This window comes from Sturnira hondurensis, unplaced genomic scaffold, assembly GCF_014824575.4.
Source record: "Sturnira hondurensis isolate 20B ecotype Veracruz unplaced genomic scaffold, ASM1482457v3 Scaffold0022908, whole genome shotgun sequence".
Taxonomy (NCBI): Eukaryota; Metazoa; Chordata; class Mammalia; order Chiroptera; family Phyllostomidae; genus Sturnira; species Sturnira hondurensis.
Window position 1 is genome coordinate 3,043,645 of NW_028095539.1, and position 15,142 is coordinate 3,058,786.

Sequence of the window (15,142 nt, forward strand, 5' to 3'; positions counted from 1 at the left end):
CCAGCTCTGCGCACAGCCATTTCCCCACCCGTCGCCCACTGCCACAGAAAACCACGGAGCTCACCGCCCTTCAGGGGGTGCCACACTCAAACCCAGTGAGGGAAGTGTCGCTAGCCTGCCCAGCTTCCTGCTGGAGCAGACAGCCTCCATTTTCACTTCATTCTAAAGCCGAGAGACAAGGGAGAGTCTAATTAGTAAAAGGACGATCTAATATTAATCACTCCTTTAAAATTGACAAGGGAGNCGTCGCCCACTGCCACAGAAAACCACGGAGCTCACCGCCCTTCAGGGGGTGCCACACTCAAACCCAGTGAGGGAAGTGTCGTTAGCCTGCCCAGCTTCCTGCTGGAGCAGACAGCCTCCATTTTCACTTCATTCTAAAGCCGAGAGACAAGGGAGAGTCTAATTAGTAAAAGGACGATCTAATATTAATCACTCCTTTAAAATTGACAAGGGAGGCAGTTCATTTAACCACTTAATTGCTACAGGTTTTTATGGGCTGCTGTTTGCAGACATATTTAATGAAGAAGTTATAAATCTAAGGGAGCTTAAAATTTTAATTTTATACCTAAATATTTTCCTTGTTCTCATGTTTGTAGTCAATCCTCCAGAGTGTAGTCACGTGGAATGTTCTTTAAATGAACATATTTGCTAACTGGCATGATTTCAGTTTTTAAAACATTGGTTCCAGCAATTAGGCATTTTTTTCAGTTCCCAAATGACTAGAGAAATTCGTCTTGATTATAATTGCTCTTAGCCACGCATATCTAATTTGTGTCTTTTTAAGTGTTAATTAGTAAACAGTTTGAGCTGACATCTTTATGTGTTTGTGTGTTGAAAAATGGGGCTTATTGCTTATTTAGCTTGGGGCCGATTCCACTAGCATTTACGTCATGACATTGAGGTGAAATTAATGGAAATGCATTTGGCAGCTCGAGGTAAAAGACTTTTTGAATTCAACTTTTGGACATTCACTTTCCCTGGGTTTCTGCTGGCCCCACGAGGTTTAAGAGTGGATTGGGACCTGCATGTGGTGAGAAGAAAGTGAGACAAGATTTTCATATCAGTAATGAAATGGCAGAGTCCCAATTTTATAAAAGCAAAATGTTCATATCCCAGCACAATTGTTCATTCTCTCGACTTTTGGAAAGCTTTCATTGTGCTCGTTAAGGGGAAAGAATTTTGTGCAGGGAGATGTTGCCAAATGTGTGGTCCCTTTGCACCATCTAGTGGTCATATCTTAAACTGCAACAAGAAGTAAGCTTCCTTCTATCTGTGAGATGTAACATTTTCACCACCCAGAATCATTTTTCTCTATTTATATTTCAGTAAGGAAGCTGGTATTTTGGAGAGGGGAATCTAGCTACTTTATTTACCAAGTAAAAATTAGTTAAATAAATAGCATTAACCTATTCTGCTCCCCATTTTTATGTCTTTGCTCAAAGACCCCAGAGCCGCCACCGGATTCTGCCGGGCTATCACACTGTGGAGACCATTCCAGCCCACCACAAAGAAACCTAATGGATTTCTTTAAGGGGGTAGCCTTTCTGAAGGCCCAACACAGGTGTCAGCCTTCCTCTGCACCACGGCAGTGGCTTGGGGACCACCCCTCCAGGAGCCTGCCCACAGCTTGGGAGCCACTGCCTCGCTGCCCAGGCAACATTAGCTCTCTGCCCATAAATTCTGGTAGATCTCTTGGGCAGTTTATCATCTTAAGCAGCTACCCTGCCAATCAATATCAATTTTTCAGTATTTAGTGTTTTCCCCGGGTTCAAAGGTGTGCACGTGGATAAAAATGAAGACATTTCAGAGACGTGATGTTCCCCACAGTCCCCTCCTGGGACACACACGCGCGTCTGAACAGCACACAGGCTCACAGTGCACATACTGTGCACGCCTTGCTTCCATGCTCAGTGCATCGTGCACACCCTCCCACGTCACTTCGCGCAGGTCTGCCTCGTTCCCGCCAGCGACTGCGTGTCTTTTCCTTTGATGGCCGCACTGTGATTTATTCTAGCAACCCACTATTGATTGGCTTTTGAGTTGTTCCAATTATTCGCTATTACACGGCTGCAATATATTTCCTTGTTACATGTGTCTTCGCTCCCCTGGGCCTTTCTTTAGAAAAGTATATGTGACCATTTTGCCCTTTTTTAAGAAAGGTGCACCCACAGAACACCCCGCCTTCAGCATGAGAGGTTCCCACATCCTTCTGTGGTTAAGCTTCCCTGAGATTTAAAGGTGAACATCTTTTCATGTGTTTATTGGCTGTTTGTATTTCTTTTATGAGTATCTTCTGTTTGTACCCTTTACCTATTCTTTAAAAGAGTTCGTTATACTCTTTATAACAACCTTGTCGCCCTCCTGTGTTCACACCTGCACACACACCAGTGTCTGATCGCCTTGTTGATGACGTGTCCCACTAAGTATTTGCATGGGCAGTTTTGTTTGTTTGGCTTCGGATCATACTTAGAAGATTATAAATACATTCGCTTTTATTTTCTTCTGTTCTTTTGTATTTTAACATATTAAAGGTATTAAATGCTTTTCAACTACTGAATCCACATGAAATTTATTAGAAGGTGAGAACTAAAACCGTATTTGATTTATCCTGTTAGCCAGTTTTCTTAACATTAATTACTTTCTGCAGTAAATTTTACATTCTACCTTTATCAAAGACAGTCACGTGCCACATAACTTTTGAGGCAACAGTGGACCATATATACCACAGGGCTCCCATAGATTGTAGTAGGGCTGAAAAATCCCTATCACGTAGTGACGTCATAGCTGTTCTGACGTCATTGTGCAATGTGCCCCCCCCCAAGTTTATAGTGATGCTGGTGCAGACACACCTTTTGTGCTGCCGGTAGTACATCCATATAGTAGATATAATTACATAGAATACACAGGACTTAAATATGTTACTAGTTTATGTATTTACATATGATTTTTTAAAGATTTTATTTATCTTTAGAGGGGAAGGGAAAAAGAGAGGGAGAGAAATATCAACGTATGGTTGCCTCTTGGGTGTTCCCCGCTGGGAACCGGCCTGCAACCCAGGCATGTGCCCTGACTGGGACTCGAACAGCGATCTCTTGGTTCGCAGGCCTGTGCTCAATCCACTGAGCTATACCAGCCAGGGCTTTACGTATGATTTTTTAAGTGTATTCTTCCTACTTACAAAAGACTGCTTTCTGTAAAAACAGTAGCCATGTTATCAAGGCAACAGCCTCATACCTCTCATGTTTACCGAGTCTCTTGATTGCGTCATTTCCTCGTGTGCTTGATTTAATCTGACGTTGTTTTGCACAGCCACGCGCTGCGCAGGCGTGAGACCTGAGCGCAGTGGGCTAGACCGAGCAGCCTCCGTGCGCCCTCAGTTCGCTGCGTTCGCTCAGCCAGGTCGCCTCGCAGCAGGGTTCTCCGAGCAGTTGCCGTCATTCGGTGCTACATGGCTGTGTAGTTCCACGTGTAAGTAGATTAATGTGCATTTTTCTTGGCTCATCTCTTTATCTGTTGCCACACTGTTTTGAACCTTACAGCTTTATAATAACCCTTAACACACGATAGGGTTCATTCTTTTTCCCCGCCAAATTTTCCTAGTTATGTACACATGGTTATTCTTCCAGCTAAACTTCAGGATCGTTTTAGGATGAACGGGTTCCCAGAACCCCACTCTCGGTGTTTATTGTAACGGTGTGGAGCAGCATATGGACAGCAGGGGACGGACCGGCGTTTTCGACGAAGGTTCTGAGTTCGGGGCTTTGCCTGCGTCACTGCGCAGTGTGGGATGGGGCTCTCTGCAGAGTCCTGCACGTTTCTTTTAGGTTAGTCCTCGGGGTTTTATGTGTTTGTGGCTCTTGTAAGTGGGATCTTTTCTTCTATTATATTTTCTGTCATTTACGTAGCAAGAAGCTGTTGGCTTTTGCGCTGTTATTTCTGGAGTCAGCTCTCTGACGGCTTTTCAGTTGCTTTTCTTTGGTGCCGCAGGCAGACAGTTATGTCACCTTCAAACCCTGGACCCAGCCTCCGTCCTTCATCCTGGTGCCTTCGCCTGGCCAGCACATTCGGGCCACCAGGTCCAATTCATGCTTGTCACGGAAGTTTCTAATCTCAGAATTAGCCCATAATGGTACATTTTGGCTTGTCATGTGTATGGATGTGTCTCTATTTTTTTCATCACGTTAAGGAGTTAGCCATCTATTTTTGTTTTCCTAAATGTTTTCATCAGAAATGAATGGTGGCTTTTGATAAGTGCATTTTAACCACTTGTTGAGATGACCATATTTTCTCTCCATGGGCACATTGATATGGTGGGTTGTATTAACAGACTTCCTAATTTTGAGAGTCTCGGACCGCCCCCCGTCCGACCTGCCTGTTCGGTTCTGTGGGCAGCAGTGTCCTCGGAGCAGCAGCCCCCACCCAGGCAGCTCCAAGGGCAGCCCGGGGCATTCATCGCATAAATGAGGGGCTGGGCCCATGGGGGTGGGGCTGAGGCAGGAATGCCGTTGTCGGGCAGACAGGACTGCCTGCCTGGTCGCCATCCGGAGTTGAGTGTCTGCTCCATGCAAAACTGAAGTCAAGGTGACTATCTGGTCTTATAAGTCTTTCCTAAAAGGATATATGTATTCTTATGGTTTCTGGGCCTTTCATCTCCCAAGTCTTAAGGTGATACCCCACCCATCTGTGTGTCCATCCTTTCCCCCGCCCACAAATTGACCTCTTAGAAGGAGACTGGCACGTAGGTAAAAAATGAGCCTGCAGATGAGAGGAAGGTGAGGCAGGCTCCTTCCCCTCCGGGCCCCTCAGCACCGCCTCTTCCACCTGGAAATCAGTGCCAGGAAGCCATATTATCTTAAATAGTTTCCACAAATAATCTAGGAGAGGAAAAATACAAGTGTCTATTTTTAGGTGATAGGTAATGGTGTTGATTTAGCAGCCACGGCACCCTGGGTCCCCAGCCCCGCCAGATCCTCACACAGAGCAGACAGGCTACACACTCAGGTACCTGCTGGGCCTGCCAGTCCAGCCCCAAGGAGGGGCCAGGGCCAGCAAGATGCCTTTTGGTCCTAGTTAATCACTCAGCAGTCTTCAGTTCCCCCACAAATGTGCCTTCCCCATTTTCCTTAAAGAGCTGGCCTCATCAGTCTTTCATTTTCCTACTTCCAGGGGTTATGGGCATGACATCTTTCACTTTCTTGCTTACTTTGTCTCCATTGCCCCACATGCTCACAGTGATAAAAAATATATAATCACAGCGGTAAAGTGGCAGCTGACACCCTACCTGGTCAGGCATGTTATAGGGAGTAGTGGGGACTGTGGCAAAGTGGAGACCATGTGCCTCTGCACAGGAAGTAGCCCCATTTAACCACACAGGGCTTGGAGTTGCTGTAGCCCCTTTGTTTCTATACAAAGTCTCGAAACTTTTCAGTGTCTATATAACTTTTTCAACACCACACAGACCAACAAGGTGCGAACCTCCCATTTGTACGTGGTCTGTGTGTCGAGCTACAAACACAAACCATACCTGGTTTCACACGTTCACCATTCACAGGGGTGATTGCCCTGGGCCAAGGACTACCTGCACAACTTAAGTGGCCCAGGGTGGGGGCCAGCACACCTTCATGCTGCCAGGGCTGTGGGAGTTCAGGGTGCCCAGGGCCTCACCGACTCACTGCCGCCTCCACAGAGATTGGAATCGAGAGTGGCGACCTGCCTGCCCATGCACTGACTCCCTGCCTCAGCTGCCTGCTCCCCTTCACATTGAGCTTGACCTTTCCCTTCACTCGCCCATCCATCCATCCGCCCATCCATCCATCCGCCCACCCATTCACCCACCCACCCATTCACCCACCCACCCATTCACCCACCCACCCATTCACCCACCCACCCATCCATCTAGCCATTCATTTGTTCATCCATCCATCTCTTCTGGGCCACAGCCTCTGGCAGGCTGTGGAATGGCAGAAATGGCCGACCCTTTCTCAACACTACCTGGGGGAGGGGAGACCACTTCCCAGAACAAAGGCCCCTTTAGATGGGCCTCAGAGGACAAGCAGGGCTTAGCCGCTCAAGGGAGGAAGAGTGTCTGCGAGGGGACAGCCTGAGGCGCAGCACAAAGGCGGGCCTGGCCCTGCCACACTGAGGAAAGGTGCTTGGCAGGGAGATTAGAAACCACGCATGGGACAAGGTTTCTGCTGAAGTCATTCCCACCTGGTCCAGGGTAAGAGGGGCTGGGGCTCCACCACAGGGTGGGGACAAGGAAGCCACTCTCCCGCTCCCCGATGCTCCACCCGAATGCCAGGTGGAAGTGCTTTGTGAGCTGAGGGTGCCCCGAGAGCAGGGCAGCAGGTGTCACTGTCCCTCCGGGGAGTCCCAGCTGGGGGCAGGGAAGCAGGTGACCAGGGAGATGCGGGAGGTGACCTGGATTCCCCAGGTGATGGAGGAGGAGGCAGGGCTGTGCTGGTGGGCGGCAGGGTGGACAACAGCTGCTCTGGGGTCGGTGCTGGGCCCTGAAAGTCGTGCGTCCTGCTCCTTGGGCAGGCGGGCCTTGGCGGGGCCTTTGTCCCACCCCCCACTTAGGGTGACCCTGCAGAGCCGGACCCCAGGGCTCCTGACTCCAGGTTTGCTGCTCTGAGATGGGAGCTCCTGGACCCAAAGGGGAGAGCTGGCTCAGAAACAGGAGCAGCTTCCCCGCAGGTCTGCGGGGCCACGAGGGTCCCCGTGCGGGCGGCTGTGGCACTGGCCAGAGCACCCTTGCCAGCTGTGGTGGTGAGAGGTGCCTCCCAGCGGCATCGGAGCGCTAGTAGCCTCGGTTGGGTCACTCTGAGCCCCAGTTGGCTCACCTGCGTGGAAAGAGCAGTACCAGCTTCTCGAGACATGGGGAATTGGCCCTGACCCTCTCACTTGGGACCCAGCAGCTCCTGCCACCCCGTCACCTTGTTAGTGACCACTGACTGGGTTATAGGCTGCAGTGATCCGTGAGCCCTGAGCTCCAGGCCTGTTCTCACCAAGTGAGGGAGTCAAAGAAGGTGTTCCCCCCAGCTCAGGGGGAGTTCTAGCCCCTCCGATGCATCCCCCTTTCGCAGTTTTTCAGGTGTCTCTGTGGAGCCGCAGTCCAGTATGCACAGGACTCCCACGGGGGAACGAGCCAGCAGCCCTGGGGAGGCTGCACTGAGGGGCCCAGGGCCCTGCCCGGACGGCTTCTCCCGCTGCCGCCTGCCTCTTCCCTGCCCTGGGGGCCGAGTCCCAGCAGCCAGGCTTCTGAAGACAGGTGGCAGGACACTGCCCAGAGTGAGGCAAGGGAGCTTCCCATATCTGAAATGCCCGGAGGGACTGACCTGCAGGGGCGGGGGGGTCAGACTAGCAGGAGTCATGGCCCGGCTCTGGGGCCAAGGCAGGCGTGGGCAGGCGGGCAGTGGTGGGGGCAGGTCGCTGGGCAGGGCCTCACCCACTCCCTCTGACTGTGCAGGGCCCCTCCCAGCCTGCTGGAGCCCACCCTTCAGCAGGTTGACCCCTGAATCAGACTCCTCTTTTTGACCTGAGTCTTGCCCCTTCACCTCCCCGCACTTGTGCTCCCCTGGCCGAGGCCTTCCAGGGCCTCTGTCACCCACCAAAGCGCCCACGTGAAGAGGTGGACGCAGGTGCGTGCCGATGCCAGTTGCTGGGCCAGAGCTGCACCATCCCCCGCCACCCCAGTGGACCAGCCCTGCCTCGGCTCAGTCTGCAACCTTGTGACGGGCAAGGCCTCCCTGGGCCTCAGCTGAAAACTCTGGTGCTGGGAACAACCCCTCCCCATCGTCCTTTCTCATGGGGAGCGCTCTGATTGGTTTGATCGCCACTGGGCCCAGGGAGGGAAGGGGGTCTGTGCTCGCCTTTTTCTGTTGTGTCTGGTAAACATTTTCAGGCAAGTGCTGAGTCTGCCCTGGGCAGGGCCTGGGCACCCCTGGCTCTGGTTGAAACCTGTGGGTCTGACGCTCAGGAGGACTGGTGTTTTCATTCTCGGGTGCTTTCAGGTGAGTTGTCCTAGGTGAACCTCGTGACACCTTTGTGCATGGGCCCAGTGGCAGGTTGTGGGGGTGTGGTGTTGGTTGCCACTGTTTTGCCAGTGAGGCTGGGCAGTAACGGGACTCGGCCTCCAAGGTGCAGTTAGAAGCTGTGGTCAGCACCTCCCACTGCCAGGACTCCAGCTTTGCTATGAGAAAAGGCTTTTGGAAATTGGGACCTGTGCTCTGTGGCTGGAAAGATCAGGTGTGTCAGTTTCAGGGCGTCAGTTGCAGGGTCTCCAGGCCGGAGCACCCACCTCCAGGCCCCAGGGAAAGAGCCCCAGACAGAGAGCCCTGACAGTGATGTCTCTTTCCCCAGAAGGCCTCCGATGCTCCTGTGATGGCGGCCTGTGCCCACCAGAGGGCACCAAGTCCTGGCGCCGCTCAAGGGGCTTGGCTCTGCAAACCCAAATTCTTTTTAATTGAAAATTTTTTTAATTCAAAAAGGATTTGCTGTTTGTACTCGAGTGCAGGCTTTCCTTATGCGGGAGACTAATGTCTTGCGTAAACAGATCTGGTCCCAAATCCGCCTTCAAAGGTACTCACTGTTTGCCCAAGGGAGTGAAAGGGCTTCCAGAGGCGGCCCTAGTCTCTTGGGCAAACACTTCGGGGCCAGCAATCCTCGGCAGAGGACAGCGTCTGTGGGAAGGGTTATCCGCAGCCTAAGGGGGATTATGTCAGGGGACATATGTTGAAATTTCATTTGGGGAGTTAGTGAAAACAAGAGGGGGGAGCGACCCCTTTCTCCAGCCAGTGCAACCTAAAAAGGGGAAAATCTCAAGGGCAGGGGCGGGGGCGGGGACCGCAGTCTGTGCTCTGTGCCCAGATCCCTGGAGCTCCTGAGGGGGTGGCGTGTCCTTGGGCGGTGAGTCAGGAAAAGGCCGTGTGTGCTCTTCTCCCTGCCTCCCCCCACCCCTCCCCTGGCCCCTGACAGAGCAACAGTTCAGCCGTTTGTCCTTGGAGCCTCGTCTGTGCCCCCTTCCTAGGGACCCTGTCCCTGCCCTGCCACAAAGACTGGCCTCAGGACTCCCCACCAAGCCCCGATCAGCGCTCCCGTGCCCAGGCTGGGAAATGTCCTGTCCCTCCCCGACACCACCACCCACCCTGCCACCCAGAAAGCTGTAGCACCCTTCACTGGGGCCACTCCTGCTGGCACTCGGGGCCACAGAGGGCTCAGCCCCCGGCTGCGGACAGCTGGGAGCTGCCACCTCCAGCTCCTTTGGTGGGCTCTCTGTGCCCACCAGTTCGCGGCAACTCCGGGCAGCCCGACCGCCCACGTTTGCCCCTCCGCCCCGGAGCCTGGCACCTCCTCACCCTGGGTCCCCCGAAGCTCCCCAGAGGGGAGGGGCCACAGCCCAGGGGTCTGGGCGCCTGGCTCGGGCTGCTCCCGCGTCTGAGAGGAGCCTCTCCCCTCCGCTGCCCCAGGCAGAGCCTCCCAGGCTGGTCTCAGAGCAGCCAGAGGGAAGCCCCCAGCCCCCTCCTGGCCCCCTTCAGTCTCTGGGCGCTCATCCCAAGTGCCAGGCCTGATGCCTTGTGGGCATTTCTTGAAACATCCCCACACCTGTAAGGCCAGCTAGCCTGACCGCAAGTGCTTCCTTCCAGTGACCATCCCTTATCTCTGGTTCCCTGTCTCCCAGCTGAGTGGCTCCTCCACCCCACATGCTCCTTGGGGACCACCCTCAGCCACTGGCAGAAACACGCTCACGTTCTCCCACCCAGCCTTCTCTCCCTCCTGTGTTGCTCACTGGGTTAATGGGTTGTGCCCACATCTCTCCCTCGCCACCTTGGTCGGCTGTCCTCTGGCCCCAGCGCTGGGTGGACGTAGTGGGTGCTGAGGAAGCCAATGAGGGAACTGCTTCCTGCTGTGATGCACCCACGCAGCCACAAGGTGGCGGTATTGTCCCAGGCTTTGCCCAAGTCCTCGGCCTCCAGAGCCATACTGGTTTGCCAGTCACCTGGGAGCTGAAATCCCCAGGCCCAGGCCTGGGCCCTGGTCACCAGAGCAGAGGAATGACCGGCTGGGTGCTGCTGTGAGTCTCCCAAGTGGCCAACAGATGTGCAGTAAACTTTTGCCTTGGGTCAGGGGTTGGCGGGCCCTCACCCTGCCGAACCTCGTTGTGACCCCATTTTTTTAATTGAGGTATAATCAACATTATTTTCATTTCAGAGGTACAATGTATTCACTATTTGTATACATTACAAAATGATCAGTGTACTTAACATCTGTCACTACAGTTACAGCTTTTTCTCCTGTGATGAGAAGTTTTAAGATTTACTCTTAGCGACTTTCAAATATGCAGTACGGTGTTATTGCCCGTAGTGAGCTCTGTATCCCTTCCCCGTGACTCACTTTAGCTGGGAGTTTGGGCCTGGACCCTCATCACCCATGGACCCACCCCTACCCCTGGCTCTGGTGACCGCCAGCCTGTTTCTGTGAGTTGGTTGGGGGCTTTCTGTATCTGTTTTTCTTTTAGATTCCACATATAAGTGAGATCATATGGTGCTTTTCTTTCTCTATTTGACTTATTTCACGTAGCATAACGCGACCACAAACGGCAGGGATTTGTTCGTCTTATGGCTGAATAATACTCCACTGTGTATAGATCCCACTCTTTCTTCATCCAATCACCTGCCAGGGGACGGTGGGTGGCCTCTCTCTCTGGGCCACTGAATGATGCTGCCGTGGGCACAGGGGTACACGCGTCTCTTCCAGCCCCTGTCCTCCGTGCCTTTGGGTAAAAACTCAGCAGTGGAGCTGCCGGGTCATGTGGCAGTTCCGGTGTTGATAGTTTAAGGGGTCCGTGCTGCCTGTCTCAGCGACTGCGCCCATTTACCGTCCCACCAGCAGTGTGCACGGGTCCCCTTCTCGCACGTCTGTGGCAACACCTGTCGCTGTCGGCGTGACCCCCCTTCTTCTAAGGTGGGGTCACTGAGGTTCACCTGCAGCAGCAGCTCCTCCACTTCCCACCCCTTCTGGAGACAGAGGCCATTTGTAGGGACCACAGTCCTGTCTTCAGCGTCACTGGGGCCTGTGGCTCCAGGGGCCACTCGAGGCTGCTCATCTCCACTGTTCACAAAGGGACAGGATCTGCCTAGGCCTCACCCATCCCCAGCTTAGATCTGTGTCTGTCTGTCCTGCATTGCTTCTGTGGAACTGTCAGGCAGGGGGGTTAGGGATGCAGTTAAACCTGAAACCCTCAACTTTTAGCCCTTCTCCTTACTCAGCGTGGCCCCTCCTGGCCGAAGAAAGGAGCAGCCCACAGTGGGGAGGGGGGCTGGGCAGGCTTTGCCAACATGCCAGAGGGGGGGGCGGGGCATTTGGAGGGGCCTTGAGTAGATGCCCCCTACTGCTGTGGCTCCCAGAGTCTTCCAGCCCCCACACCGCATCCCGGAGGAGGTGGCTTCGGGTGGTGGCCAAGTCCAACTAGGCAGCTCCGCTTGGCTGATTTAAGTAGGGGGGACATTTTTATGACAACTCTAACTGCTAAAAAGATTTCAAATATTTTAAATGTTTGGCAACCAGTGATCTAATTTAAGCTTCTCATTCCCAAAACCCATGGGACTGCATGGCTGCCTCCGAGTTGTGTTCCAGGCTCCTCCCCTCAGCCTGGCCCCTGCTGGCCCATCTCCACCCAGCAGGCACTCCTTACTGCGCCCCCTTCTGCCCGTCATGCCCGGCTCGGCATGGAGACATTGCGATCCCACCTGGCCTTAGAGGTGAACCTCAGGTCCCCCAGCCCCACCATAGAGGCACCGCCCCTTCTCTGAGCTCCCAGCGCACTCAGAACCTGCCTCTGTGTGTCCGTGACCCAGGGTCTGTCAGGTGAGCCTGGCCTCAAAGCTTGAGGGCTGACCTCTCTTTCAGGGCAGGCAGCTTAGGCGGGGTCTCCCGTGAGACGCTGCCCTCAGGGAGCCTTGGGTCCTCACCCGTCGTTCACGAGGACATCCTCACACCCTGCAGGGAGTGGCTGTGGATCTCAGTGAGGAAGGCGTGGGCAGGGGTGTCACCCAGAGCGAGTGTCATGAGCGTGCTCAGGAGGCCCTTGAGCAGAGCAGGCCAGGGGGCCCCTGAGCCTGGTGGCTTCGGCCAGCCTTCAGTCAGGTTTGGGGTGGGGTCCCGGGTCTGCCCCTCCCCAGTGTGCACCTCCTCCCCCAGTAGGACGAGGAGGGCCCTGGGCAAGCCGTTCCGCATGTGTTTGCCAGTGGCCTCGTGGCTTTGGGTGCCGCTGGTGCTGAGGTCTTACCCCGTGGAGAGTCGGGGTGGAGTCTGTGAAAGGTCTCAGTCACCACAAACCAGCCAGGCAGCAGCAGCACCAGGGGTGTGTCTGCACACGTTCGCTTGTGCATGCACTCAGTTCACACGCCCGGTCCGGGTGCTCAGGCGGGGGCTCGGCGAGGTGCGGTCGGGACCCCTGCTTGGCCCCCAGGTGTCCTGCGCACTGACTCTGCTTCTCTGCCCACCCCCACAGTACGAGTACAGCTTCCGCACGGAGCAGAGCGCCGCCGCCCGGCTCCCGCCCAGCCCCACGCGCTGCCAGCAGGCGCCCCAGTCCTGAGGGCTGGCCACTGTCTGCACCTGCGGGGAGAAGACGCATCGGCCGACTACTGAGCGCCCCGCCCTCTGCTCCCTCCTGCCCGCCCTTCACGCTGCCCCGCTGGTCTGGGAGACTGCGGGCAGCTGAGCGCCTCTGTCTCCGGTCATCAGCTGGCCTGAAGCCACACCCCCCTTCCCCGGGCTGTGGGTCATGACCTCAACTAACCCGTGTGCTGTAGTGACCAGCAGCTCCTAACACATGTGCGTGATGAGCGGCCATTCTCCGAACAACATGTCCGCACGGGAGTCACCCGAGGGCCTGGACAGGTGCCCGGGGTGCCCAGTGACACCACCAGCTCCCTTCACTACCGTCACCTGCCACTAGGCCATTGCTGTCCTCCTGGAAGCCCCTGAGTGGGGGGCAGCTTTGCACAGACCCTCCAGGGAGCCCTCCCCACCCGGACCCAGGCTGCCGTGTAGCAGGCCCTGTGCCAACGGCCTCGAGTGCTCGCCGCGTTCCACAGCAGCCCCAGGAGTGAGCACAGGAGGCGGAGGAGGCCAGTGGCCCAAGTGGACCCACGCCCAGCCCCTGCCCCACTGTGGATGTGCTGTGCTCAGACTTGCGACCGGATTCACCCGGTCGTCCTTGGGACCTGGACGTCCTGGGGCCGGGGGGCAGCAGGCCTCAGCTGCCGGCACAGACGGGACTTGCTCTCCGGGCAGGAAGGCTGAGTGCCCGGCGCGTGCTGCCCAGTTCACTGGGCTCACCCACTTCACACCCACTTCCCCCCAAAGGGCTCGTCTTTGCAGCACCCACGTGCCATCAGCAGTGCCAGTGGCTCTGCCCGGTGCTGTGAGCCAGCGCCCGGCCCAGAAGGACCAGGGCGTGTGCTCACCTGGCTTCTCAGAGCCAGGCCACATCCTGACGGCCTGTGCTCCTCAAGATGGTGGTTTTGACAAGCCCGTCCAACCCGGGCCAGCACCAACATTTCTGCCACTCACAGCCTGTAGACACAGTGCCAGCTGCCAAGTTCAACTCCACGCACATTTGCCATGAGAACAGGTTGCTGCTGTGTGGGGGGGCTCGGGCCCTTCCCCTGTGGCCTGCCGCGTCTGGCTGTTGGTGTGTCCCATCTCGGGGGGCAGTCACCAGATGGTGGGAGCTATGCACAGGTTTGGTGTGAGGGGGCGGGGTGGAGAGCAGTGAGGTGCCCCCACCAGGAAGGCGGCACAGGAGAGCCCCGCCCAGGGACAGGCCCCTCCCACCCGCGGTGCCGCCCCAGGATGGCACATGGTTGCTGGGCTGCTGGGTCGCAGGGGAACAGCCAGCAGTCTGGGGAGTGGGCGCCAGTTAAGTGGCAGGGCAGAGCAAAAAATACCTCATGCACCTGTCGGCCCTGCCCCCTCCAAGCCCCTCACCTCTCCTGATTTCTTCGCATTAGGGAAGTGGTTGCCTCACCTCCCCTTCCCTGGAACCTAAGGGTGTCCCTGGTGAGAGCGGCTTCCCCGTGCCTCCCGTGCAGCACGGTGGCAGGGAAACAGTTTGTGGGACCCACCAGGGCCCGGGAGACTTGGGGATGGAGACAGCAGACCACTGAGGACCTTTGGGACTGGTGCTTAACCAGGAGAGAGCCGACTGGTCTCAGATGCACCCACTGAAATAAGCTAGTTGTTTCTGGGGAGCCGGGGGAACCCCTTGAGGCCCAGAACACATGTGTCTGCTGCTGCTTTTTGAATGCGTGGCTGGTTCAAAACCAAGTGACCTGTGTGACTCAAAGGCCAACAGCCAGAGGTACCGCCCAGCAGGGGCGGGGCCCTGATCCCTCTGTCCAGCTCCCTGGAACGTGCACTGTGTCCCTCGATCATTGCTCATGCCTGGCTGTGAGATTCTCTGGTAACCCAGGCAGCCCTCCCCCCTTGACTGACGGCCAGGCCCTTTGGCAGCTCTGCTAGGCCAGAGAAGCTGCAAAACTGACACTGTGGGGCCCAACGGTGAGAGGAGGCGGCCATCCACGGCTCCCCACTCACACCCCTTGGGGGAGGCGCCGAGCTGGGAGACCGCCACAGCCTCACAGACCTAGTCTAGGTAGTAGTGTTGGCCATGGACATCGTGCTGCATGGCGGCCTGAGTCCAGCCAGCAGCGCGGTGTTGGCAGGTTGGCTGTGTGGTGGATGGTAGGCTGCTGCTAACCCTGTCTCTCTGCCGGTGAGCAGTGGGTGAGGTCGAGCTAGTGCGTGGGCAGCAGTGGGTTGCGGGTGCGTGGGAGCCCAGCTTGTGCAGGGCTCTGGCTCACACCTACAGACTGCACGACCTGTTTCCCTCTGGGAGAGCACTTTGCAAACGGTCTGGCCAGGTGGGGAGGGAAGGAAGGAAGGGTCTTTGTGGAAAAGGAAAGGGCAGAGGCCGCGCCCTCAGCCCCAGCACCCTCTGTCCCCCCAAAATACTCTGAGCAGAGCACAGGAACCCCTTGCTTTCTCTTCCCTCTGAAAGCTCAAACTCTCCCCGCAAAGGTGGTGGAAGCAGCACGGCAGCGACAAGGGGTGAGGGCTCTGCTCCAGGCTC

The 15,142-nt window shown here is 55.8% G+C and overlaps 1 protein-coding gene across 3 annotated transcripts in view; it reads left to right on the top strand.

Annotated features, from left to right (window-relative positions):
* MVB12B (multivesicular body subunit 12B) overlaps positions 1-14,618 on the top strand; it is a 151,636-nt gene extending 137,018 nt beyond the window's left edge. For all 3 annotated transcript variants that reach the window (XM_037037044.1, XM_037037046.1, XM_037037045.1), the window contains exon 10: positions 12,515-14,618. In XM_037037044.1, coding sequence (XP_036892939.1) covers positions 12,515-12,601 — 87 coding nt within the window. In that variant the 3' untranslated portion in view covers positions 12,602-14,618. The remainder of the gene's footprint in view (positions 1-12,514) is intronic.
* Positions 14,619-15,142: the final 524 nt, after the last annotated feature.